The 27,935-nt window shown below is 39.3% G+C and overlaps 1 protein-coding gene across 1 annotated transcript in view; it reads left to right on the forward strand.

Annotated features, from left to right (window-relative positions):
• The first annotated feature begins 15,944 nt into the window (after positions 1-15,944).
• The window catches only part of pkdcca (protein kinase domain containing, cytoplasmic a), a 51,755-nt gene continuing 39,764 nt past the window's right edge, over positions 15,945-27,935 (forward strand). Inside the window, exons 1-2 of the mRNA XM_017690633.2 lie at positions 15,945-16,023; positions 17,622-18,585. Of these exons, the coding sequence (XP_017546122.1) occupies positions 17,980-18,585 (606 nt within the window). The 5' untranslated portion in view covers positions 15,945-16,023; positions 17,622-17,979. The remainder of the gene's footprint in view (positions 16,024-17,621; positions 18,586-27,935) is intronic.

Consider the following 27,935-nt stretch of genomic DNA (forward strand, 5'->3'; position numbering starts at 1 on the left):
TGGGTTTGCACCATGTCAGCAAGGTAGCATTACTTTTCACTGGCCTTGAAATCATATATCAAAATATACTTGACAGCTATTTTTACTAACTACCATTAACACATTTTAAAGATATAATATAATACGCACACAAGCAGGATAAAAACACATGGAACAGACTAGAAACACCTGGGACTAATGAGAAGGTGGGGCTACAGACAACAGACAGGTGAGACAGATGACTAGGAGGCAAGACCAGAGAGGAGACAAAGACCAGAACAACAAAAGCTCATGGCCTATGTAAACAAAAGCACATAGAACAAGAAAACAAAGGCTGAAACAGAGAGAGACAAGGACGGGGCAAGACAGGATGATACAATACAATAGTGAAACAATAGTGAAACAGTGATGATACAAAAGTGAAATACTGCAGAATCTTTTATTTTGTTTTCAATTTTAAAAAATGATTAAACTTTCTATTTTTAATTTTTATGGGTTTTAATATAAAAATAATATTTATATATTATATATAATATATAATTAGACTTCAGTATATATTTTCTCTTTTAAAAACATTTCTGTGATGAATTTTCTATTTTTTATTTTATACCATTGTCACGAAATGGACGGACAAGAAGTGATGTTTTATAAATTGTATTGGAAACAGGTTGAACACCATACAGGTTATGCATATCTGAACCGAATCACACAACTCCAATCAACTCCCAGACGCGGTGCACGTATCCTAAAAGTATTCTCTAACACATTATCAAAATAAAAGCCATGTCTCATGACAACCGTAAAGATAGAAAAGTTAACCCATCTACAGATTGTGGCAAAAGAGATTAATATTCAAAGACAGCAAGAACATATTGGTCCACTGTCTTGATACTGACTGTTTGCCACTGCTGGTCCACCCTCCTTAAACAGATTTTAGATGCACTGAGACTGTTGTTTTAGAAAATAAATAACTGGGAGAAAAAAAAAAGTAAATTGATTTTATAGAAAATGCTGTTGTTGATGCTGCACTAGATTAAAATGATTTTCTAAACGAATTTACAAAGTATAACTAAAGAAAGGAAGGAAGAGAAATAAGTGAATTGGACTGTAAGTGGAAAATGAGCAAAGATCAGTGGAATATTGTCTATTACTCTGTGAAACCACCGGTGGGCCGCCCAGAAAATGATGTGCAAACTCCACTATCCTCTTGCTATCATGGTTAGTCGAGAGAATAATGTTAGATTTGTTAGATTGTTAGATGAGTTAGATTTTTCTTCAATAGCAAAACAACTACAGTAACTGTATATTGGTTAAATATTGTTGTTTAGCATGCTGTGTCTTTTAAAAATAGTCCTAAAACATACAGTTCTTTGAATTACAAACAGATCACAGAGTGCTTTAAATGTTTTATCTCCAGCACTGGTGTGGACTCACTGGTTCAGGGCTGAGAGGGCAGTTATCAAGGTCAGAGACGTCTCCATATGACTTTGTCCAACTTCTCTCTATGGTTCTTACTCTGTGTCTGTGTTTATGAGACTTTATCACACAACTCTCCGTAAATCTGTAGCTGCCTTCCTTTATGAGAGGAGTAGATATAGGCTGGTGTATTTAGTCCTTTATGGGGACCCAATATCCTGTGATTGTGGAATATGTATAACGTTATGAAGGAATTTGTGTAGCTCCATGAGGGAAACATCCAGGAAAGAAGGGTGTCCTCATCATATGGACAGAGAGAAGGAAAGAGAGAGAGAGAGAGAGAGAGAGAGAGAGAGAGAGATAAGGGTCAGCGAGGAAGAGAGAGGGAGAGATGAAAAGAGGATGACAGAGGAAAAATAAAAAGAGAAGGGCAACAGAGTAAGGAGGGAAAGGCAGAGAAGAAAGACAAGGAGACAAAATGAGAGAATGAGAGAGAGTTAGCAAAAACGAGAGTGAGAGATAGAGGCATAGGAAATATGGAGGCAGGGAGAGACAAAAAGAAAGACAAAAAATAAAGAGAGAGAGATAGAGAGACAGAAAAAGAGACAAAAAGAGGGAGAGAGATACTGAGTGGGAGACAGAGAGAAAGGGAAGGAGAGAGAAAAATAATGAGAGAGGGGGAGAGAGAGAGAGAGAGAGAAGGAGAGAGAGAGAGAGAGAGAGAGAGAGAGAGAGAAGGAGAGAGAGAAGGAGAGAGAGAAGGAGAGAGAGAGAGAGAGAGAGAGAGAGAGAGAGACTATGGTGGCTCAGTTTGATCTCTGCTGCACATTGTGGCCAGATGTGTTGTGGATGAGTCCTGGCGTCAGACTGCAGTGAGCGACGGGGGTCAAATCTGGCTGAATTTAACCCTGATGCTGCAGTCAATCACGCAGCAGGACTTGGCCGACCTGCGATGACAGGCCAAACATTTGAGTCCATAAACATACATTAGGCACATGTTAATCAGGAATCAGAGCAAAACTGTAAAACTATTAGGAATTCTGAAGGAATTAGAAAATGTCCCGAACCTGCCTCCTGATCTGTGGCACATCTGCTGAAGCACCCTAAAGGAAGGCTTTGTCGTGCGGAACGGTTAGCGAAGTGACTTCATGAAGGAAACTGAGGTTTATATTTGTAAGGAGAATCTTGGAGGATAGTTTGAAGATAAATTTTCCACCTGTGTGTAGTGGTCCTGTTGGTGGGGGCTGGGGTGGCTGATGTTACACACAGAATGAATGTCTTTATATCTGCCCTGAATGGTGAAATGGGGCCCCAGCAAATGTTCCTTACCTTCACACATAATCAGTTCCCTCGAGAGTAATGAGTACTCCTCTCTCGCTCTCGCTGTCTTTCTCTCCCACTATCTGTCTGTTTCTCTTTTTTATGTTTAAAGGAATTCTTCTGGGACTGGCGACCTGTACGGGGTGTATCCTGCCTTCCGCCCGAAGACTGCTGGGATAGGCTCCAGCATCCCCCTGCGACCCTGACGGAGAAGCGGCTTAGAAAATGGATGGATGGATGGATGGAATTCTTCTGCATTTTTATCCTAATCTCCAGTGACAGTGCTGATAATAGTGGATGTGAGGACTAAACAGAAAACACTGTCAATGACTTGCACTGTAACATATGTTGAGAGCCCTTTCACAGCAATGAAATAATGAAATAGACTGTCGAGCTAGCAACTGGTCACATTTAACCCTTGTGTGCTGTTGTTGTTGTTACTCAGTGGTCTGGTTGACCCACCGCATCATTGGTCTTTCAAATTAATACAGCCATAACAATTTATGTAAAAATACCAGATGTTTAAAATATCACAAATGACCAGCGCATGGTTCTCCTTTAGCAGCTATAGCCAGTCAGCAGCCTGTCCATGTTGTCCACCCTCACACACATATACAAACACATACACACACACACACACACACACACACACACATTAACAGCAGGTTATGTATGATGAGAACAGAGTGAAGGGAAACTTCTCATTTGCCAGCTTCTTGTTTGAATTGTACCGTTCCACCTTAAATTGTGCAGCAGATATATTCTGATGTCTTGGGCACCATTTAAGGTGGAATGGGACAATGGCGAATGAGAAGCTGGTGAATGAGAAGCTGATTTCAGCCTCGTAAAAAGTCCAATGCAAAAAACATTTTACAAGAAACTGTTCTGCTTTTGCGAAATTGTTTCCTGCTGGAGATGCAAGAAAAGCGGCTATAGATGAGCTAAAGTTTAAAGCATTTTAAAGTCTGCATTTTCATTTGTATTATATTTTTTAGCCCATACTAGGACATTAGCACATACTGAAACATATCACAGCCAAGATGGTGAAATGTTACTTCAGTAAAATGGACATGAAATGTTGTGGCTCCCAAAGTGCTTAGACTTTTTTTGAAACTTGACAAAATGGCTCATTGGGCTGCATCTTTGCTGTTAATTATTATAGACAATAACACATTTTTGATGCCCAATAATATAAATTTAGTAACTGCGTTCAGCAGCTGCCAAATGGCTTCTATTAGGAGTGAATCAGGCAGTAGGTTTTCTGTTCTTTTCTTGGGTGGAAGTTATAGTCCAAAGCAGTTGATGATATTTGATGCAGATGCAGTAGAAACATTGGACTATTCCTTTAAACTTATGTCTTAAACTGCAGGTGTGCACTCTTTCTTCCTTACCCAGCACCTTCATCTTCTGGACACCTGTGCAATGACAACAATGTCTTCTTTTTCTAGTTCCAACAGCCTCTCTCTCTCTCTCTCTCTCTCTCTCTCTCTCTCTCGTATGAGTATTCAGAAGCTCCATTGTAAGCTCATACTCTCTGTGCGTCCTCTGTGACGCTTCACTCTCTGAGGATCAGTTTCTTTGGACTCTTGCTGGACCCTGCTCTCCATTCCCTCTCTTTCTCGAGCCCCCTGGGCACTGTAGCGTAGCCGACACAGGCCCCTGACCCTGCCGTCTGACAGTAAAAAGCTCCTACCCGGAGGTCTGCCACTGGTCAGGCCAGATGGCCGCGTGCAGTTTCGATGTCAGTGCCACTCTCCACACCACTGGGAATGATACTGTTACAGCGAGAGCAGATGTCTGAAATGTGAGGAATTGAGCTAAATAAGAGTTTCAAATGACCAAATGACCAAATATTAAAGTGATAGGACAAAACTCAAGTTGTGCAGTTTTCCCTTTAGCCCAAATGGAGCTGGACCAGACATGTTCAGCTGTGGTTTTGAACTGGAACTACAAAGCTGATATAATTCAAGAGTCATAGAAGTTTATGCTACGTCATTTAGCATTGCTGCAGACTGCATGCCTAAGTCATCACTCACTTGCCTCAAACCACACTGACTTGTTAATAGGCCTGCTTATGTGCTTTCTGATACTGTATGAAGTGTCTGTGAAGGAGACAAAAGCACAGGCAACATTCAGGCTTCAAGATAACCTTTACTGTTTTAGTTACTTTTTAGCTGTCCAGTTTTATATATAACACATTTCATGCTTTTCACACCTCAACTTCCAACCTGAGGAACCATGTAGAGAAGCATTTAGCTGGCTTTATTGTTTTTGAATAACAAGCATACGGCTATATATGCTCTATCACTATCTAGTGCTTGTCTAGCTTATTTCAAGTCCACGTGAATGAAAACATCATAATGCATTTTGCTTTTGTACTACGATGTATTTCTGAGTGAAACGTGGTTTCAGGGATGAACTATGAGCAAGCCGGTGTGCTAGTATTATTTAATGCTATTATTTTGCCCCGCCCACCAGTTCATAGTGATGTCATCAAAAAATCTGATGTTTTAAGGATGGGCAAAATTCATCACATTTGGTAGAAAACATTTGGAAATTATGGAAAACAATAATTTTGCCTTTTTTTTGGTTAATGAATAGTTACTGTCATTAGATACAAACATACCTAAAATGCAACACTAAAAAAAAAACAAAAAAAAACAGATAGTGTCAGGTTATTGTTGTGTTAGTATTTACATCATGCCCATAGACCAGCAATCTAACAATGAAATGTACAAGAAATATTAAATTAAATTAGAGCAGTCTGATAATAAGATAAATAAGAATATCCAAAAATAGCAATGCCAAGATGAAGACAACTGAATATCTGGTGCACACCACCCCTTTAAAACAGACTTCTTGGAAGTTGTTAACACTGCCATTAAAACATTTTTTTGCTATGAATTAAGTCACATTAGAATCATCACCCAGTCAAAGCAAACCTGGACATAAAGGCATGTCAACATTTAGGAGAACAGACATTTGTACCACATCTCCAAAAAGACATAATATGGCAGTGGTAACAACTGGGCACAGCCACAACATATGAATATAATCCCCAGCAGAGCCTGAATTACTATCTATAATTTTTTAATCACTGGGCAATTTCATAAGAAAGGCATGGCATGATGAGGACAGTAAATCTATACTGTACAAGCTGTACACTGACTACTTTGTTATATCCACGTTTCATTTCTATAGTGTGGTCCCATAAAAAGATATAATAAAATATTTGCAGAAATGTGAGGGGTGTACTCACTTTTGTGAGATATTGTACATACTGTTCATTCCTCTGTAAAATTTTCATTTTGGACATATACAAGTAATTCAAAGTAATTCTTTTCTTTGGTCATTCCCTTTTAATAATACTCGATTCTCACCAAGGTAGAATTAGTCTAGTTTAAGTATGAATTCTTTCCACCCCTAAGCTCTATAAACAAGGGGTATCTACGGCTGGACGGAGTTAGTAGGTCTATATGAGCCTAAAAAGCTGCTACAGAGAAAACGTGGGTGTGGGTGGATGACACACCCCTGACCACAGACTACTGGCATAGAGATAAAACAAATAATCTGTGTGGTGGAGAGAATGAGGACTGCGCTTCAGCTCACAATGATCACGTTTCTCTGCTGAGAAGCTGGACAGCTCTACAGCACCGCTCTGAAACAGACGGGATCTGTGAAACAGTGATTCCTTATTCAGTGCGTCTGTAATAGATACAGATATTACTGTAAATGTGGTTTAAATAACTTACATGCAGATGCAAATGAGAGTCCTTTTGCTGTCTCTTTTTTTCTGATGTTATTGTAAGGCTTAGGCTAAACAGTCATTTGGAAAGACAGCCTACATGCCAACAGTCTTTCAGAGAACATCTTGAAACAGTATAATTTAATAGTGGACATGAATAAGCATAACGGGCGACGCTTAGCGTGGATAAAGAATGATGGCAGAAGGTAAATGGGGATGAGTTCAGAGCTAAAAGGTAAAGAAAGTGCCAAAGATTTAAAGATGAAAACAACTCAAACAGAAATAACCCACAACACCTGTGGACTCAAGAGTGGAGCTTCATTTTAGTTATAAATGCTCTGTATAGAATCATGAACCATGTGCATACGCAAAGGGTTCTTTGCATGGTTAAGTGATTCTTCTAATTGATGGAGAATGTGTTGTATATGGTACTGTATAGTTGTTAAACTGTATAACTGTTTTGAAAATAGCTCTATATAACAGCATAAAGGGTTCTTGTACTGTTACAAAGTTGACATCCAACAATAGAGTCTTTATTGGTGCTATATAGAACCCTTTTCAAAATGGAACCATATATAACACATTACAACAGCCTGTAAAGAACAATTAAAGCATGCAAATGAGTGTTCATGGTTCTATACAGAACCACTGTTCTTTTTTTAAGAGCCCATTAAAAATCTTTTTTGTAAAGATGTGTATATCTTTACAAAAAGATGGGGGGTGACTGCTGGAGCCTATCCCAGCAGTCATTGGGTGGAAAGCAGGATACATATATATATGATATACCTATCATATATATATATTTTCTTCACCTCTCTCAAAAATGCAAGCTTTAAGTACTTTTTTTACAGATTTAACTATCATTTACACATTTAGCACTCCTAAAAATATGGGCTCCAAAAGGGTTATCTGGGTTACCTATGGTTCCCTAAAGAGCCTTTCAGTGAAAGAATCATTTTTGTATTGAGACATGGAGAGTAAAAACCTTTTTACAGTTCCATGTAATATAAAGACTGTATACCAATGGCAGGTTCTATGCAAACTGTACTGGGGCATTACATGTCGTTGAAGGACACAAATCGACTGAGGTACCGGAACAGGGTAGAGGAGAATTTGATTGGATGAATAAGGAAATGAATTTAGGAAGAAGATGGATGTTTCAACAAGACAATGACACCAAACACACAGCCAAAATCACTCAAGACTGGTTTCTAAAGAGGTGAATGTGCCTGGCCTGGCCAATCTCCTGACTTAAATCCCATTGAACTTTAATGGGGGATTTTCAAAATGCAAGTTCATCAGAGAGACCCTCATAATCTTGAGGAATTGAAGACAGTCCAAGATGGATGAGCCAAAATTGATTCTCAATGCTGCAAAAAGCTTCTTGTTACTCTTTTGTAGACCTATCAAAACTGCAATTCTCAACATCTACTACTGTGTCTACTAATCTACTAATGTTAATAATTTGTGGTACAGTCACTGGTGTTATAAGAATATGGTGTAACATTAGTGACAGTGACTCCAGTGACATTCTGTAATTTGGCTGACTGATTGGCCATCAGGTGACCTTGTGCTATTTAAAATCAGTATTAAAAATTATATTTGGCATTATTTTAACAATTTTAATTACCCAGCTGTTAAAGCACATAACACGTGTGACACATAGAAGTTATGTGCTGCCTGATAAACAACAATATTAATAAATTAATGAAATATAGTGAGCGAGTGTGACTTGCCTTCTCATGCTTTGAGATGCTTCCTCTCTGATGAGCCTCGATCCAAAGAATCAGTTTAATAGAGCTGAAAATACTGTGTTAAAATGTAATATAAGAGTCCTAATAACACCAGTGACCAAAATCTGTGACAAATGATTTCTTTAAATAAAATCCATATTTTTAAAATGTAGTATAAAGTCAACAAAACAGAAAGCAATCATGAATCTGTTTAAACAAATTTCTAAGTTAAATTTCTTAAAAATATTGTTTTATATTAAAAATGGTTTCTCAAATGTTGAAAATTAGTTGTGTGACGAGCTGTTTGGCATACGCAGAGTGACTATGAAACAGGATAAATAAAGAAAAATCAGAGAAATCATAAAGGAAAAGTATTATTTAATCTTAGAGATGTAAATGTACATACCGACTTTTGGAGCTGGACCTAATATTTTAAGCATATTTTAAGCCCTGGTAACTTTGGTAACATGGTTTCCCCTCCAAATGGAGAATTACCCTTATAAGTAAAATTCAGAAGACATTACTTGTGTGGATATTTGCACTGGAGACATATTAAATAACAAAAACGGCAGTCTCTGAATGCTTGCTTCCCCTCAGTGTGTATTAGATCAACACAACTACTACCAAAGTAAACTGGAAGACAACATTGGGGTGTAATATACAGCTGCTGTCAACAAAGCCTATTATCTCCAGAAAAGAAGCTTTACAGGAGAAGGAAAGAACACACTTTACTTTTAATGTAAGTCAATGGAACCAGACTTTTTTCCAAGTTATTTTGGGCTGTTTATCTTCATCCAATCATCATGGCATTTGCACACAATTTAAAGGGCGTCAGTCAATTTCAAATTTAGTCAAAAGCTAAAAACAATAGAAGTGGAGGTCCAAGGTTTTGTTATAACAGTGATATATTATTCATGTACAGGTTCTATACATTTGTATCAAGTAAACTGAACGCACCCCTTTTGTACATGATTTTGGAAAATCAGTACAGGCAGAGAGAAGAGAGAGTGAAGAGAAAGCATCTATCCAATTTTCTGGCTCACTAGCAGAGTGAAGTGATACCGTGTGCAGATACAGTGACCTGAGCAGACCTCTTTAATAGACACTCCTGATTGGAAACAGCTGAACGCAGCCGCAGCACACAGCCACGCATGCTGAGAGAGGAATTCCTTTCCTACTCTTCTCCCTGTGTAGGTGTCGGTCATGTTGGGGCTGACCTCAACAATACACAAACAACAGCTTCCTCGACAATTAGGAGTCAGAATTGTAGCTGGCTCAGTGCATTTGACATAGAAACAGTATTAAAGAAGGAGAGAGGATCGCCTGTGTGCCTGTCTCACATCAATATCTGTTTACAAGCACAGTGAACTGTCATAGTAATCTCAGCTGTAATGCTTTACAGTTAGAAAGCATGAACCCGAATTGCTAAGCACCATATATTATAAAGTTCGTCCTAAAATGTTTATTATTTACCTATAAAAAAAATCTTATAAAACTCTGAGAGACGCAAACAACATGGACAACCACACTGCAAAGAACTTTAATTCTAATTTCTACAATATGGTGTTCCAGCCAGCATAATACTTTACATGCCTGTTACAGTTTTATGCAGCGTACTGTGATGAATGCTGTGAAACTTTTACAGTACCTGCAGAGTATGCAGTGTAACACATCTTACTGTATTGTAATAATACATCAAAGCATAAAGTATCATCAGCTTTCTGTGATATTAGGCAACAAAAGTATTCTGATATAGCCTACACTGTAAAACATATATAAAAAATATAATTTTTTCCCACCATTTTTAATTTAGTTTCTATTATTTAGGCTTTTTCTGTTCTTAATTATTTAAATTTGAAAAAATAAATTGCTGATCTGCATGGATATCTGTGAGGACATGTGCAACAAGTGTATAACTATTTAGTAGTTAGTTAACATCTAATTACATGCTAGCTTACCCAGAAACTAGTACCAGCATAAAATAATGTGTGGGATATTCATGTGAGTGTTTTCTTATAGAATTATAGCAGATTTTAATGTACAAACTTTCCAATTATCCTTTTTCTTTGTCAGTATCTGACCACCACTGCTAAAATAATGCTAAGTCTTGTTAGCGCTGGGATTCAGTCTCTGTGTGATTTGCAATGTCATGTTAGTGCCAGTAATAGTGTAATATTCTGCTGTCAATTTGCACAGCTTTATAGTTTCATAACAGTGAATAGATATTAGTATAAGTGCTGTGAATATTAATTAAGTGCTATGAATATTAATAACATGTAATATAAAGTTACTGCAGCAACTACCTGACAACTCTGTAGCTGATAACTATACTGTAAATCTTGTACACTGTGGTTCGTAGTCTTATAAATTATATGCCTTTTATATCAGTATAATTGATTTCTTTCAGTTTACTTCTGTGTTGGTGTAACAGCTTATTCACATGCCACCGTTTGACACATTTAAATCATATACATTTAAAGCATTTTTCCAGTGTAGCTGCGCGAAGACATTCATTACCTCAGTACTCATGATCTGCTCTAATCAGTGGATGCCATTAAGAGCTGTAAAGAGATGCATGAGCTGTAAACTAACAGTGTTAGCGCTCAGCTGAATGAGAAACAGAGCCAGTGTCTCCATATAAAACATATTTGCACAGTGATGCAGAATTAAGCCCCATGAGTAACAACAAACTGATAGACCACCTCCCCACAGGTGACTGAGAGACATACAGTACTGTGACAGTCAGAGACCAGACTTCAGTATTTACTTCCCAGTCAATTCCCTTGAAGCGATAGAAAAATAGCAGAAAACATGTAAAACAGCTTTTAGTCTTTTCAAAAGTTCCAAAGTTCAGTCTTAGAAGTTGGTTGAATTTTCTTCTGCTCACTTCCCAAATTAATCCCAACCTTCAATCTGTAAACTGCAAACATGAGAATGTTCGAGCTTGTTCATGTTGTAGCTCACTCTGGCCTTCGACATTGCTGAAGTAGTGGCTGCATAGCTCATAGCTAAGCTAACTGCTTGGTGGCCAACAAACACCAGCAAAACTTACTTCTGTAGCGTTACTTACGCAGAATGAAGCCTGAAACTTTCGCTGATTACCACTTTTCATATTTTCACAGCCGCTTCACAGCATAATTGAACTTTACTACTCTAAGCACTGCAGTTAACTCAGCTAGCGTTAAAAGCTAATGTTATAGTTAGCCATGCTAGCTAGCTAAGTATAACATTAGTTATTTCTAATGCTAGCTGAACAGCCGAGGATATACAACAATAATGAAACTTGCTAAGCTATTAAGTGGTTTATCTAGTATGAAGTAAAATAATACATACATGTAACTGTTTAGTTTAAATTCATAAATCAGGAATAACAGACCATTTCCTTTATTACACACAGATATCTTACTGCTAATTTGCTAATATATTTACAGTGTATTGATATTGATATCTGGACACTGGAGAGGTCAATGTTCTGAGAACACCCGTGGCTTCTTTGGTAGTTTCACAAATTTTCATTTTCTCCTTTTTTGTCGGTTCTCTTTTGTCAGTGAGGGCTTCTTGACAGCTACATATCCTTTCAGCTTCATCGCATTAGTTGTCTTCTCACAGTGGAAGGATGGACAGAAATATCTAAGCTTGATTTTCTACTTTTTTCCTTCCAATCTCTCACAGATGAAAGGTCTGCGTATCTTGTATTTACACCTTTATATGAAGGTTATCAACAGATAGAGAATGCTGTATTAGCAGAAAATATTGGTGTTCTCATTGGAAGCAATGTTCAAATGGATCGTAGGTTGGTGTTAGCACTAGAAGAAGCACAAAGGTTCTTTTGGAGTGTTTTTCTTCATAAATCAAGATAGAAGATGGATGGAAAACCTTGTGGTTGATCTTTATTTCAGGTTCAGATGGAAACAGAGTCAGTTTCTACCTTTACGCACCATAAAACTTATGGCTTTGCCCTCCCCCCCTCCCCCCCAGAGAAGAGCACTGAAAACACAGCTGTGGGCGATGACATGCAGCAAAGCCAGATTCACTTTCTTTACACAGTTTTGAAGCATGTTTAACGGGGCTCATTTGGAACACAACAGAGTTTCAAATCAAAAGCCAACTGTTCTTTTTTTTTAAACGTAATCAGCAACTTCTGTCAATACCTTTTACCCCTGAGCCAGATGTGGCTGAACCTACTCTGAACGAATGCTGTTTGGCAAAGCCTTTTTATATGAATTCTCTACTTCTGTCAATGCTCTGAAAATAGCATTGGAATACAGTTTAATCTGTGTCTGAAGACACAGTCTGAAAGAATTGAATAGTGATGTTTAAATAGCACTTTACTGTTAAAACAGACAGACAGACAGATTTACGGCATTTAGCAGACACTCTTATCCAGAGCGACTTACAACTTGATCATTTTGCACAGGTAGGCCAAGGTGGTGTTAGGAGTCTTGCCCAAGGACTCTTAGTGGTATAATGTAGGGTGCTTGCCCTGGTGGAGGATTGAACCCCAGTTTACAGCGTAGAAGGCAAAGGTGTTAACCACTACACTAACCAACCACCACGTGGTTATCAGGCAGATAGATAGACAGAGAGACAGAGACAGATAAATAGATAGACAGATAGACAGACAGACAGACAGACAGATTTGAATATGCTGGACCTGCATAGGCTTTAGATCAGTTTTATTAGCAACAAGCTAATAAACCTTTTTTTCTTCTAAACTCTGCTTTAATCTTGTATTGTTGGTTAAACAGAATTGGCCTGAGCTGCAGTGTCTGGTTCCATTACAGCCTGATGCATTTATTTTCTTGTCCCTTTAAAGAGTGCTGTGGGAATTGGACTAAAACATTCTGGTGTATGTTTGAAAAGTGTTAGTTTGAAACCATAACCAATGGGTTGTTGTTGAGAATGTCTTACTTGTAACATGTCCACTGCTAGAAATGCACTGAAGCTTTTGAAAAAAAAAGTATGTCTACTTGGAAAATCTGCACATTTATCATCAGTTGTAATTAACTGAAAAGTAGGGATGCCCCAATATGGGAATTATGGACTAATATCTGTAATATTCATGCATATGTCTGTCAATGATGATATATACACATGTATAAATGTAGAAACTAAAATCTGGATTACATTTCTCTGCAGTGCTAATATGGATTTGATTACAAATGCAGTGAAATGAATAATGCAGACATTTTACTACAGTAACCCAGCATCACACCATTAAAATAAATACATCATCAAGTAATGGTATTGAAACATCAATCAAATGTAAACATATGTCTTATAATTTTTATACAATTATTTGCTGATTCCAGTATGATTTCTGTTGTTTAATAAACATGGATAAATCTCAATAATCATTAATGCATCTTAATAAATATTAAGACATTGCAATAAACGTTAATACAGCTTAATAGCGTTCATTATATCGTAATAAACATTATTAGATATTTTTAAACATGAATAGAGCGTAATAAACATTATTACGCCTTAATAAACATCAGTACGGCTTAAATAATAATATTACACCTAACTAAAACTGCAAAACGTGCCTGGCTTAACTGCCTTTACACCTTCAGTGATTGACAGGTCTTTTATCAGCGCCTCTGGGTGAAATGCAATGCATTTCTTACAGTAATGAACAGACCCCCCCCTCCCACACACACACGCACACCCCCTTCAGTTTAATGAATGCGGCTACCTGCAGAGTATAATTAACGCCCCTGGAGAAGAGACCAGAAAGAGATTAACCCCCCTATTACGCCAAGGTGGTTCGCAGACCCATAATCCTTCACTCCGCCGACTGAATTCACATGGAAACGTGGGCCTACATGTCAATGGCGACCCCGAGGTTTAAGAACACAGGTTTAACAACACAGAGGTTTTCACCATTGTCCAGGCCAGAGCCCCCCTCCTCCCTCCGCTAATGAACTTATTTAAATGGGATTAGTGCTTGTGAGGTCCCCTGAGGCGACCTCACTGCTGACCAACCCCGGAGGAAATATGAAAGAGTCCTTCATAACGCACACGCACGCACACACGCACACACACACACACACAAACACACACACACACACACACACACAAACGCACGCACACACACACACACAGACAAACGCACGCACACACACACACACACACACAAACGCACGCACACACACACACACACACAAACGCACACACACACACACAAACGCACGCACACACACACACCCACACACACACACACAAACGCACGCACACACACACACACAAACGCACGCACACACACACAAACACGCAGACACACACACACACACACAAACGCACGCACACACACACACACAAACGCACGCACACACACACACACGCAGACACACGCACACGCACGTCTCTCGAGCTCACTGTATCATGTAGAGAATGTAGGCGCTGTGCTCGTTTAAATCTGCCTGGTGAGAAGCGGAGCTGCGAGCGGAGCTGCTGTAGAGAAGACACAGCACCGCTGAGCTCAGAGGAGCCGCAGCTCAGCGCGGACAGAGTGCAGATCAGCTGGAGTGGACGCTCCGCACTGCCCTGCCCTTGGGCGTTAAGGCCGCCGTCGGTGGCTCGTGTTCACACCTCCGCCAGTTTAATGAGCTGCTCAGCGCTGCTGATAAGACTGTGTGTTAAATCCAATTCTCATGCTTATCATCCCATTAACTAAACTAACATCTCCACAAACACCGGCTTTTCGCACGTGTGACGTAGGGCTGGACTAAAACAACTCAGCACGTTCAAATCAGTAGTAGTAGTAGTATTGATTATTATTACTATTATTATTATTATTATGCACATAAAACTGTCCTTTTTTACTATTGTTTTTAGTGTTATTCTTATATTTTCTACTTTGTTCTTTCTTCTGAGATTATGTTAAGATTATATTTGCTGAAATGAGGAACAGCAAAGTAAGAATGTCATTGTACAGTGTAACTGCCTGTTCTGCTGAGCATATGACAATAAAACTCTTGAGTCTTGAATGTCCGGAAGATGGAGCTAAACATCTCATCTATATTTCTTAATGCTACATATTGGCGGCAAAGCTGGGCACATAGGCTTCATTTAGTAGGTTTTTTTTCAGGTTGTTTAAATAACACACGGTTGTCTATGTTCATAACAGTCAGGTGGAGTGGGGTTTGGGTGAGGGACTCTGCTCTGCTCTGTAAAAATAGGTGGGTTTTAACTTAAACAAGTGAGTAACTTCAAATAACAAGCTAAAGCACGGATTAACCTTAATTAGGTCAAAGTTAATAATGACTATTTAACGTTAAAACAGCACTTTCCTTTACATCTATCTATCTATCTATCTATCTATCTATCTATCTATCTATCTATCTATCTATCTATCTAGATAGATAGATGGATGTTCCAGTGGACATTTCCATGAAAGTAATAACAGTAAAGTTTAGCTTTAAAAAGATTCAGACAAACGCTAAAATATTTTAAAGGAATATATAATATCATATAATTTATATTTCGTTTATATTTCTACGGATTATGGAAGCGTTTTGTCCGTCACTGTACTGTACTGAGCCTAATGAGGGAGAATGAGAGGTCCGTGGACCTGCCGGCTGCTCTGCTGCTGTTTACCCTCCCTGCAGCCCCTTCAGTCACTATAACAGCACCAGTGCTCCTCTCTCTGTTATTACTGTCCCACTTCACCCACACACATTCATCAAGCTCGTATTCATTCATTTGCACTCACTCCGTTTATTGCAGTATAAATAATTTAAGCTGAAATGAAGTCATTACATTTCACTCGGTTCGCTCGCCGCCCAACAGAAGAGGACAAAGCAAGATCCACACTCAACTTGTCAGGTATGGGGACTTTATTTGCTGATGAATATTTATTTGCGATGTCTTTACAGTTTTTATTTTGGTCGCGTTCGTTTCGGTGACCATTCCAGTCTCACCTCGTCGGGGTTAAACAAAGCTTAAGCCCCTAACGCCATTATTTCATTATTCCCCCTCTCCTCGGGTCTGTTTTTAATTTAGGCTTTTTACTTCTCCGACCCCAGAGACATAATCACAGACATTCATCTCTCCGAGAGGCAGACGGGCTCTGCGCAAAGAACAGACCCAAAACAGCGGACGAGATGCTCGACAGCCGTTCAGCCTTCATTTAAAAGGGGAACTCCGCCAATTTTTCAAAAGCTTCACATAATTAAACGGCTAGGATGTAAATAAAGCCATCCAGAGCGGTTCGGTGTTAAATGCTCCGATCTATAGACACTTACGGAGTCAGAACTGTTCACAGTGGTGGTGATAGGAACCAGACGTCCTCCTCTAAAAACTCCCTCACAGAAAGTTATCGCACTATTAACGCGCTGCCTGATGCGCGAGCCACTGTTTTACTGAAGTTTTGTGAAGTTTTTTCTAACCTATTAAAGTTTTGGCTTAAAACGTCTTCTTAATCCCTTCATTTAAATCTATGGCGGGTGGGGTACATGCAGAGTGTCCTACGGCAAAATAGTCCCCCCAAAACATATTTTTCAGGTTTTCGACTATTTTACCATCATCAGAATTACACACAAAGAAGAGGCTTTCTGGATTTGGATAGTAAATAAAACGGCCCTGTTTGTGTTGTAGATATTGTGATATCCTGGAAATCATCACCACTGTAAAGAAATGAAGTCTGGAACTTTCTCCACAACAGACCATTTCCCACCAAACCGACCTGAATTACTTTGTTTACGTCGCAACGACACAATTATGCATAAAACGTTTTCAAATGTTTTAAAAATGAAAAATCAGTTCCCCTTTAGCTTTGGGGAAATCGATTATAGCACGCTCTGCTATCATATAGCCTACATCCACAGCCACTAGCACAACACTGAACTGACAGACTCCTCTAAACTCTGCAACGCTGCATTATAATATACAGCCTACGTTATGATGAAAATCCGTAACGGTAGATTTAATTTGAAATTCTTTCATTGCACCCACATAACAAAAACAGCCAACTAAGTTAAATGAAGACCATATGAGAAGATTCAGAGCAGAGCTGCAGGCTACAGGATCGAGGAAAGAAAATTTGGTAAGTTAACACGAACACGAATGAACGCCCCAATCAAGGCAAGCCCAGACACGAGGTTTAAAACGCGTCGACACCGATAAAAACCCCTTTTTGTTCTGTTTTTAAACTATCATCAAAATATAACCTCGTTAGCAACGAATCTCTGTAACCGCACTGCGGCTTCAGCTGCTGCGTTTCCCCGGCAACACCTCTCGGAGCAAGGCTCGCCGGGAAATGTAGGCCTAGTTGACGCGCTTTCTTAAACCGTTCCAGCAAAGCTCAGCTCTCACTGGTGAGTCAACCGTCACTCACTCTGACGTCACCCTCGTTCCATTTCTTTCGTCTCCACCTGTATTCTGCACTGCTTGACTGCAATTGTGTTTTTCCCCCACCCGTCTAGCGACAAAGCGCCGCCCACTCCCGCGCTGCGATTGGTCTACAACAGCACTGCTTGTGAACATGACCTACCAGCCAATCCCAGAGCACGGAGGGGAGACGGCACCGGCCAATTCCAGCTCGAAGGAGGCGGGGCTTGTGTGAATACGGGTGGGGAAAAAAACACACGCAGCGGCGCGGAGCCGTTACGAACCAAGTGTCACCCGCAATCAGCCCTTCAAATGGGGTGGATCTCGAAATCCCACACAGCAGCGATGAAGTCGCGAGCTGAACCGGCGCCGTTACATTAGACCGCGAGGGCTGGAGAGAGAAACAGATCACTTCTTTCATTCTGCCTGATCGCAACCACCGTAACCGCGAAGATGAAGCGGCGGAAGGTCGTCGTAGCGGCCGGTTTCTGTCTCTCCTTCTTCCTCGGTACGCTGTTTAATCTGCTCTCCGTGCCCGCGTTCGAGCACCAGCAGCTTGGAAAACAACAGCAGCAGCAGCAGCAGCTCGAGGCGAGTCTCGAGCCCACCACCGCCGCGGCCACCAGCGGCCACGCGCTGCTCCGCTCCTTGCGGCAGCAGATTCGCGCGCGGCTGCGCGAGGCTCTCCGCTACGGGCCGTTCCCCGAGCGCGGCGCGCGGCCGCCGCTCGAGCGCAGGCGCCTCATGGACCTGCAGCGCGCGCAAGAGGAGGAGCGCGAGGAGCGGGAGCACGGGAGCGCGCCGCGGCTCGGCTGCAGCAGCGTGGACGCCGCGAGCGACGTCCGCTTCGTGGGCTCTGGGTACACCAAGGCCGTGTACCGCGCCGCGCTCAACGGCAGCTTCGCCGTAGCGCTCAAATCGGTGGACTTCGGCGGTCACGACATGGAGGAGTGCGTGAGGAAGTACGGCTCCGCGGGAGACTGCTACAGACTGGCGTCCGTTAAACTGGTGAAGGAGATGGCGCTGATGGAGAGGCTGCAGCACCCCAACATCCTCAAGGTAAGGCACACAGGATCAGCCAGAGCTCTGCACTCCGAAAAAAAAGGGTTCTTCAGTCGAGACAGTGGTTCTACAGAGAACCAAGAACACTCAGAGAAGCATTTGCATAGTTAAATGGTTCTTCAGACTGAAGGTGAACAGGGTTCCTTTTTGAAAATAGTACTACATGGCACCAAACGGGGTTCTATGTCAAGCTTGTAACAATAGCAGAACCCTTTTTGGTGCTACAGAACCCATAATACATTCTCCATTAGTCTGTCAGAACCGTTTCTTCACGCTAAGAACCATGCAAAAGCATGCAAATGGTTCTTTGAGTGTTCGTTGTTATGTATAGAACCATTGTCTATAATAGAGAACCCTTAAAGAACCATCTTTTTAACAATGGAGCCGTGTCTTAAAGCCTGGCATAGCATCACTTTACTATATTAGATCTTTATTCATGCTTTACTTATTATATTAGAGCGCTATTAGTGTTTTAATTATTCATAATAGAGCCATAGTGTTTTATTAAATACAGTAGACCTTTATTAGTCACTTAATTTATTACAGCTCTATGAGGTCTATATTATTTATTATATTAAAATATATTAACCCAGTTCTTTAGTAGAAATATAGTAATATTAAGCATCTATTAGTCGCGTTGTTTGTTGAGAAACATTTATTATATTTAAAATTTAATACCAGCTTTTTTATTATATTTCAGATTTTAGTAGCAGATTTAGTAGCATTTATTATCATAAATGTTCTGTTATGTATCATATTAAAAGTTATGTTTATAAAAGAAGATATATGTATTTATTGGAGACCTATAAGTGGATTTATATATCAGGGATATTTTTATTGCTTCGGTAATTGTATTCAAAGGCTACTAGTGCTTTAATATATATTAATATATTTAATATATTAATATAAATATGTCAATTCATTATGCATTATATTACAATAACTGTTAGTTTCTTAGTTTATTGAATCAGGTGCTCTGTTAATTAATGCATTGATTTTATTAAAAAGTCTATTACTTGCTTCATTTATTATATTAGGAATATATTAGTGCTAATTTTAGTCGTTCAAACTGAGCCAAATAAAAATAAATCATTAGAGTATTGTTGTTTAATAACAGCAGCCGTCTTTGTCTCCTATAAAGCAGTACAGTTACAGTTGAGTTGTATTAAGGCTGGGAAAGTGATCGCGGAATCCTTAATCACACTTTTTTTAGCTGATTGCTGAATCAGCATCTCTAGTGTGAAGGTTTACTCAGTGTGTCAGATCTACGCCTTTATTTAGTTTCTTCACTCCAGCAGTGCAGCACCCTGCATCCTCTACAGCCTCTCAGCTGCCCCAGCAGAGCCGTAACAGCGCTGATCGGCTGACTGGTCTGAACGGATTCTGTGTGATCTGTGTTTCAGTGCTGAGTTTGCTGCTCTCTGTTTCACCCTGTGTACTCCTGTTTTGTGGTTATTAGTTGGATTTGAAGGCGATCAGCTGAGCGCACACACACACACACACACACACACACACACACACACGCACGCACACACACACACACACACACACACACACACACACACACACACACACACACACACACACACGTGCTTGGACTCTGGTCTGCAGAGTGTGTAGGGGAGTTGGAGCTTTTTGATCATCCAAAAAACCCTACTCAGCTCTTACAGCCTACAGAGGGGGTTTCTGAGGTTGTTTGCTGTATCTTGGTTGTACAGACCAACAGTATATGAGCTGTAATCTGCAAATGTGGACATTTCTATTGTTTAGTCCTTTTTATTAGATGTAATAGAAATAACTGGATCTATGGCTCTGAGCTGAGAGACGATGAGCTGGTTTTGTTCCTCGGTTCTGTCCTCCGTCTGTGTTTTGTCGTCTGGCTTTTGGTTTTGCTTGGAATAAGAGAGGTGTTTTTGGTAATTGCAGATACTTGTGATGAATCTCAACGTTTTAAGCAGGAAAGGTCTCTGAAGGTGAACGGCATCTGCTGACCAGAGGCAGCTGCAGGCCTAAATCATCAGTGCTAGTAGTTAGTGCTGCTCAATAGTGCGGAGGTTACATTGCCGAGTATTGACATGAGTATATATTAATAGGCTGCCTATTGTGTCATGTAAGATTACTTGCATTATGTTATTTTCATTTACATTTGTTGGCTCATATGAATACCTTGATTTATTAAAATGTTCAGAAGATGTAAAAGGGTCAGTACACTGATAGCATTCATAATGCAGTTTGCATATTGCGAATCCCATTGGAATCTCATTTGCATACCATGCCTTTTTTGTGATATTACTAATGCGAAGGTCAGCATTGCAATAAAGACTGAATAATGATCAATCGTACAGCCCTATAATTATGGAAAATTCAGAAAAGTCACAGAAATGACATTACAAACCTACAAAACTACCCACACATTGCACACGTTATTGGAAAAAAGGAAGTTTTTCTACATCTCTTATTGAAAATGAGCTTTGCTCTGGGAATGTGCAAATTCTAGTGCAAATCTTTTCCGCAGATCTTCACTAAGATTGACTTCTTACTAAACAAACTTTTCCATTTCATTGAAAGCCCGTTCTGAGGATGAGCTGGTTTGTACGGAACCAATAGAGTTCTGACGTTAACTCTTTCCACATAAATATTATCCAAACCATTCCACTGACTGCCGCTATGGCGAGCTCAACATGGGCCCCAATTAAAACCCCCCCCACAAAAGGAGCTGTAACCACAGTGTTGGAGAGCATGGAATTCAGCCCAACTCTCTCTGTTAAACACAGACACACACACACACACGCACAAGCTTCATCCTTGACGAATTTGTTTTGTTTTAAATTGTCTTTAGGCCTTAGGGATAAAATCAGCTGTGGAACAGCTGTAGAACAGTAGCAGATGATCAATGCCTAAAAAATTGCAAAAATGAGCCTATATGAAAAACACATGCTTTGTTGTTGGCTGCCTGTCTGTAATTAATGTGGTGTTAAGACTGAAGAGAAAGAGTGATGTCAGAATTAAGGCTGAGCAATTTGGAAAAATGTCTAATTGTGATTTTTCTGACTGATATAATGACCACAGTTAAATAAATGGTTAGTATTTCTGCAAATTAAGCTCCAGGTCTGTTTATTTGGCCAAAAAGACCAGAAAATCTAATTTCTTTTCTGGCCTGAGGCTTATATAGTGAGCAGCGTGTGCCAGACTGCTAGTTAGTTGTGGTTGTGTTGTCACAGTGTTTAGTTGCCTCTGATTGGTCAGTCAGTTCAGTTCATTATTATTGTTCAGTTCAGTTCATTATTCATTATTATTTACCCACTTGAGACAACATAGTTGCTAATAAGGGCTATGATTAAAATGGCAGCTCTTGAGCTCTTGTAATTTGAAAATTGTTCTCTTTTAAATTGTAGTTTTGACATCTTTCCACCATATTTTTCTTTTCCGAAAATGACAAATCGGCCAGATCAGTTTGACCACTTTTACATCTAAATAATGGCCTTTAGTCTTGGGGAGTTTTCCTGCTGGGTTTTGGAGGTTAAGTGCAAGATGCACTTGTGAAGTATATCATATGTAGTGTGATTAATATGCTGTCTTTTGAACCTTAAGGAATATTTGAATTTCATTTCAGCAAAGGTTCTGTGTTTTGCAGCTTAGTTTGTGATTGAACTGAATTTTTTAATGTATTGTTTAAATGCCAATGTTACATTTCAACACTGCACTTTGGGTTCAGTAAGTATTAATATTAGTGCTGTAGCTTTAGGCTTGTTTTGAAATATTTATTGTGTTTCTGAGGCTACTTCTTTAAATTTTATTATTTTTGGTTCTATTTCTTGTGGCATTTTTTGTTTATCAGGGACAGATTCTGCATTTTAAAGCGACACAAACATTGCACCTGCATGAATCAATAAATCGCCGCTGTCGGACCAAAACCTTGTATCGCCATTTTTCAGTTTCTCACATAATTTGAAAATGCCCGTTGCCCTTTACATTGTGTGTAAATTTCATGATGAATGGACTAACAGAAACGGCCCAAAATTACTTGGAAAAACGTTCGTTTCCATTGACTTACATTAAAGTTAAAGTCTGTTTTTTCCTCTCCTGTAAAGCTACCTGTTGTTCTGACAGCAGCGAAATGCTTCTTTTATATAGTGATAAGAAACACAGTAGCGTGTGCATGGAACGCTCCAGTTCCACAAGCTATTTATACTGCAGCCTGAGAGTGCTTGTAGAAATGCTTCTATTTGGCATTCTTTTCTGATTCAGTGCAAAGTTTTTTTTATTACGAATTATATTATCAAATTCTAAGTTATGTAATTTGGTATGTTGCTATTTTGCTAGCTCGTGTTGGCATGCACTCAAACTGGCATGGACTCCACAGCCTGTATGAAAAATCCTGTATCAAATTGTATCAAATCCACCTGAGAATCTGAACACAAACTTGAATTGAATTTAATTGCCAAAACTAAAAAAAAATCTGACAGATTTGTATAAAGGCCTAAACATGGTCATTGTCACAAATTTGCTTAAATTTGAATAATGACCTACAGAAAGTGAAGAATCTGGAATATTTCCTCTTGATTTTACTTGTCATCACTTCATCAAACCTTTCAAATTCGGTTTGAACCTAAAGGTTTGATTTTAATCAGAAATGATTTCAGGGACACGACACGTTCAGCCAGGAGGGGAAATTTCTTCGACTGTCAGAAAAACTCTCAAGGGTGTTTTCCTGGAGCTGGATATTTAAATTGGATTTAGCAGACTTTAACTCTATGCTGACACTTCTCACCTGATAGTTTGTGCTTAATAAGGCTATAATTTGTCTCAGTGGAGTGTAACTGAGGTTAGACATCACTTATTTGATAAATCACACACTTTTCTCTTTATTCATTACTCACAACTGGCTTATTTCATGCAAAATGTATTGTTTTATATTATGTCTGGGAAATGATAATCATTTTTCCGTCACATGCGCACAGATGATCAGAAATATTAATCACTGCTGACTAGCATACAGGGCTTCATATAAAGAGCCACATTCTTTGTTTATTAGATTTAACTTCAGTAAGTGCTTGGGTTGAGTCCAGCGCCACGTCTCATTCCGAATGCGCTGCAGTCCTTCCCAGCAGGCTAGCCACTGGCTGAATGAGCCAGTGATATGATTCAGCTAATATTCTTTTTATAAAACCACTGGAAAAAGCAAAAGATAACACATATACACAAACAAAAGTTTGAACACCCCCAGTTAAATGACTGTGACACTTAAATATAGCATTTGTATGCAAATTTCAGTTGATATGTATTTGCTTTTAACATTTTGGAAAGAAATAAACATAAATGATAAAATGTGCCATAACTTTTGCACAGGCCACATTTTTTTCCCAATATTTTAAATTCAGCATGTCAGCAAAAGTGCATCATTTAAGCATGGGTGCCATAACTTTTGCACACGCCTGTGTATTGTGATATTTCCCATATTTGAAGACAGACTCACAGACGCAGTGCTGGCTGCTATACTCCCTGAGCTAAAGCTTAACCTAACCAGTCAGGCTCTAACCTAAGTGTTGTTCTTCGTCTGTTTGGCGAACGCCTTGTTAGACAGAAATGTGTGGCACTTGTTTTATAAGTCCAGTGGGGTCAGAGGTGAAAAGATGTGATGTGTTGGCCTGATTAAAGCCAGGTTGGGGTTCATCAAGAGTGCACGTTAGTGGAGTTTCACACTGCTGGGCCTTCTCTCTGCGTCTGGTACAGGGAGGACACGCTGCACCGACGCTTCTGGTTAGCCTCACAACCACACGTCCAGAAATAATGTGTCTTTTGAGGAGGGGGCAGCAGCCATGAGGTTTGCCTCTGATGGAAAGGTACACCTGCTGTAGGAAGAGGTATGCGTGAAATGCCCCAGGAAGAAGAGTTTTTTCCAACTTATCTTGGAATTCTGCCCAAATATCTGGATTAAGACTGAGATTTAGCATGGGTTCCAATCTGTCACAGTACTCGCCAAAACATTATTTATTGATCAATTTCAACATTTTCTCTTCAAACTTATTCATTGAAAGCAGCTGCTGATGATTAACCCTGTAATGGCCAAGCAAAAAAGCTGTTGTTGTTTACTTTGATAAAGAACATGATTTAACATTTTTGAGCAAGAAAATATGAAGAGGAATCTACTTCACAATTCAATCTGTTTTATTGTTACCATGATGAAACCAATCAGTAACAAGCTTTTAGTCTGCTCTGAATGTTTGTGCATGCTGACTTATAAACTATTGCAACAGCTTTCAGTAATAAAGGCAGCATCAAGCTTCTTTTACACAGTGATAGGAAACACAGTAGCACAGCAACAGAGCTCCACACAGCAAAACATGGTATCTTGAGAGTAAAATTGTCTTAAATCTTACCATGAAATCTAATATTTCTCCTGTTGAAATTGGTGTAAACTTAATGTAAGATTACTTACCTCATTTCTAGACTAGCTTTTACTTGTTGTAAGTAATTTTGTCAAGTAAAATGATCTCACTATATTGACAGATAATTTAACTTGTTTTAGGAAATGTGCTTGAAACTAGCAAAATGATTTGCCAACGTAGTGAGATATTTTTACTTAATTAAATAACCCAAAACAAGTAAAAAAAAAATCTGGAAATGTTGTAAGTGCACAACCATCTTAAAATGGGGAATATTACATATTTCAACTAGATTTAAGATCCGTTCACTTGACAAGGCACCAATTTTTTGCAGGGTAGTTCCACATGCCTGTGTTTTTTTTTTCATGAGGTCCAGATATTTGAGAACACTAGTGAAAATACTTCTATTTTCCATTCATTCTAATTTAATACATTTTTCATTATAACCTTTTAAGCATCACAATTTGTTTGAAAAGTAAAATGTTTAAAGTTTGTAAAAATTTTTGAATTTCTCACTATGTGTTCAGCCTCGATTTGCTTTAATGACTCGAGCTGGCAGAGGTTAACAATATAAAGCCTCTGATGAGTAGATCAAATCTGTCTAAGATTTGTCTGAACACAGGCTTCAATGGAGGAGATAATGCTATTAAAAAAGCTGAAACTTATGGTCATAGTCAGTGTTACAAAGGTGAATACTGACCTAGAAACTGGGCAACATCTTTTCTTTATTTGCCTTTGTTTCTGTTGTTTATCTCCAGGTTTAAATAAAAAAAATCCCATTTTCAGTATGGTCTCAGACTTTTGGACCCCACTGAATGTCCAACATGGACATGCATACAGCCCAGCTACTCTGGGAGCAGAATTTAATAAGTTAATATTAATGATAAGAGAGTGTTAATCCTTTAAACTGCCCACACTTCAGTCCATCACTCCCATAAATACATAGCATAAGTTACATAGCAGTTACAAAACAGTCGTTGGATAATTCATACTAGTTAATAAACCTTACCTTTAAAAACTATCCGAAAGATTAAAGGGTTAAATTAGAGTCACAACTGCGAACTCCTTTCTCCAAGGAAAAGTTGCATTTGGTCACCATAAATAATTTATAGTATATTTTAATATATTGACAATATTTTTCATGATAAACTAAATTGGATGCTTTGAATCTGTGGAGTCTACATCGGAAACTTTGTAGATTTCCAGGACAAATCAGGAAAAAAAAATCTGTCCAGCTTTTCTCTTTTTGTCCACTTCCTTCCTGCGGAAGCAGGGGGTTAAAGTGTTAACCCATGTTTAATTACAGCGAGCGCTTGGCCCCTCTCCCTTCTCTATCCCATTCCCAGAAAGACCCCGGGGCCCTCTGTGTTCAGGACATGCAGCTTTCACATTAACACTAGCAGGTTACTGATTACCTGTCTGTCAGTGTGTGTGTGTGTGTGAGTTCATCCAAGATCTGAGGGGCTAACAAAACGACATGCCAGCGTAAATATAATCCCAGTACAAGACCCCTAATCAGGCCCCCATGTAGTGCGCTAGAAGCGCCTCATGCACTATCCGATATGCCTCTCACCTCAGAGCCAAGACTGATGTTCGTTTATCTTCTGCGCTTCGACACAGAAACTCTGGAGCACAAACAGAGCAGGTTTCTCAGAGTGCCCCCTGGCAGCCCCCGCCGTTATCTGCCCCTCTGATCTGCTCCAATCCGTCTTGTTCACACTGGCGCTAACATGGCAGAGGGCAGGGGAGTCAGGCAGCTCCGCCTAAGGCACACTCGGCCCCCGTCTAACCCCACTCTCCCCCATGCCTCCCCCTCTACATTCTTAAAAATAAAGGTGCAAGAAAGAGAAGAGTCTAAGAAGCACTTTTGGATCCTTAAAGAACATTTCAGTTAATGGTTCCTCAGAACGCTTTAGGAAATGAGGTGCATGAAGGTGAGGAACCTTCTTAAAGTCTGAAGATCAGACCAGAGATGCACCAGTCATGATGTTTTATGGGCGATTCTGATTTTGATTTGTTTGCGGTCCCATTGGCTGAGACACATGAAAGACAGTAGCACATGTCTAGTACCTTTTATTAGCCAAACTTGGAATATAAACAACATAATTTGCTCCTAAAATCAGATGTCTATTAAAAAAAAGCATGAATCAAATAAGTAAGAGGCAACTAGTCATTTAACACAATGTGTCATGCATAAGCTACATTTTTTTTACTATGGGTCTAGCAGCAGCATTTAAAGTGCCTTACCAGACTCATGTTATTTGCAGCATAAAAGTGAAACACATTAATTTAATGCCTCACATTCACATTCAACCAAATTGAGTTTGATTTAGTCAATATCTCGCTGCTGTCAGAACAAAACGTTGTATCTCCAAAATGGTAACTTTATGGTAGAAGAACAAACTGACTTGACTTTTAATGTAAGTCAATGGAACCAGACTTCTTTTCCCGAGTCATTTTGGGACGTTTCTTTAGGTCCATTCATCATGAAATGTACAACATCTAAAGAGCAACAGGCATTTTCAAATTATGTCAAAAACTGATAAACGACAAAAATGTAGATATGAGGTTTTGTTCCAAAAGGGGTGATGGACATTGTTACCTTCACATAAAATGTATTTCACACTTTCAACATAATTCGCTTGCAAATAAAGTCATCCGGTATGATGTGTAATAGTTTGTTATAAAGAAACTTACTGAATTACTGATTTTCATTACTTATTATTTAGTTGTGGTGATGGGAACCATCTGCAGATATCTCACCATCACTGGATACGTTTTAGAAACGTTTAGGACAGAACCTAAAACTACTGTAAAACTACTAAAAACTAATTAACTACTGTAAAAAATGCCTAAGGCACCAGGCAGCTTATTTTGTGACAGAGATTTTAGTGGCATTAAACTCTTTGATGTCTGGTTCCCTTCACCACCACTGTTTCACATTTCACATCACACCACTCA

Source organism: Pygocentrus nattereri, chromosome 5 (assembly GCF_015220715.1).
Source record: "Pygocentrus nattereri isolate fPygNat1 chromosome 5, fPygNat1.pri, whole genome shotgun sequence".
Taxonomy (NCBI): Eukaryota; Metazoa; Chordata; class Actinopteri; order Characiformes; family Serrasalmidae; genus Pygocentrus; species Pygocentrus nattereri.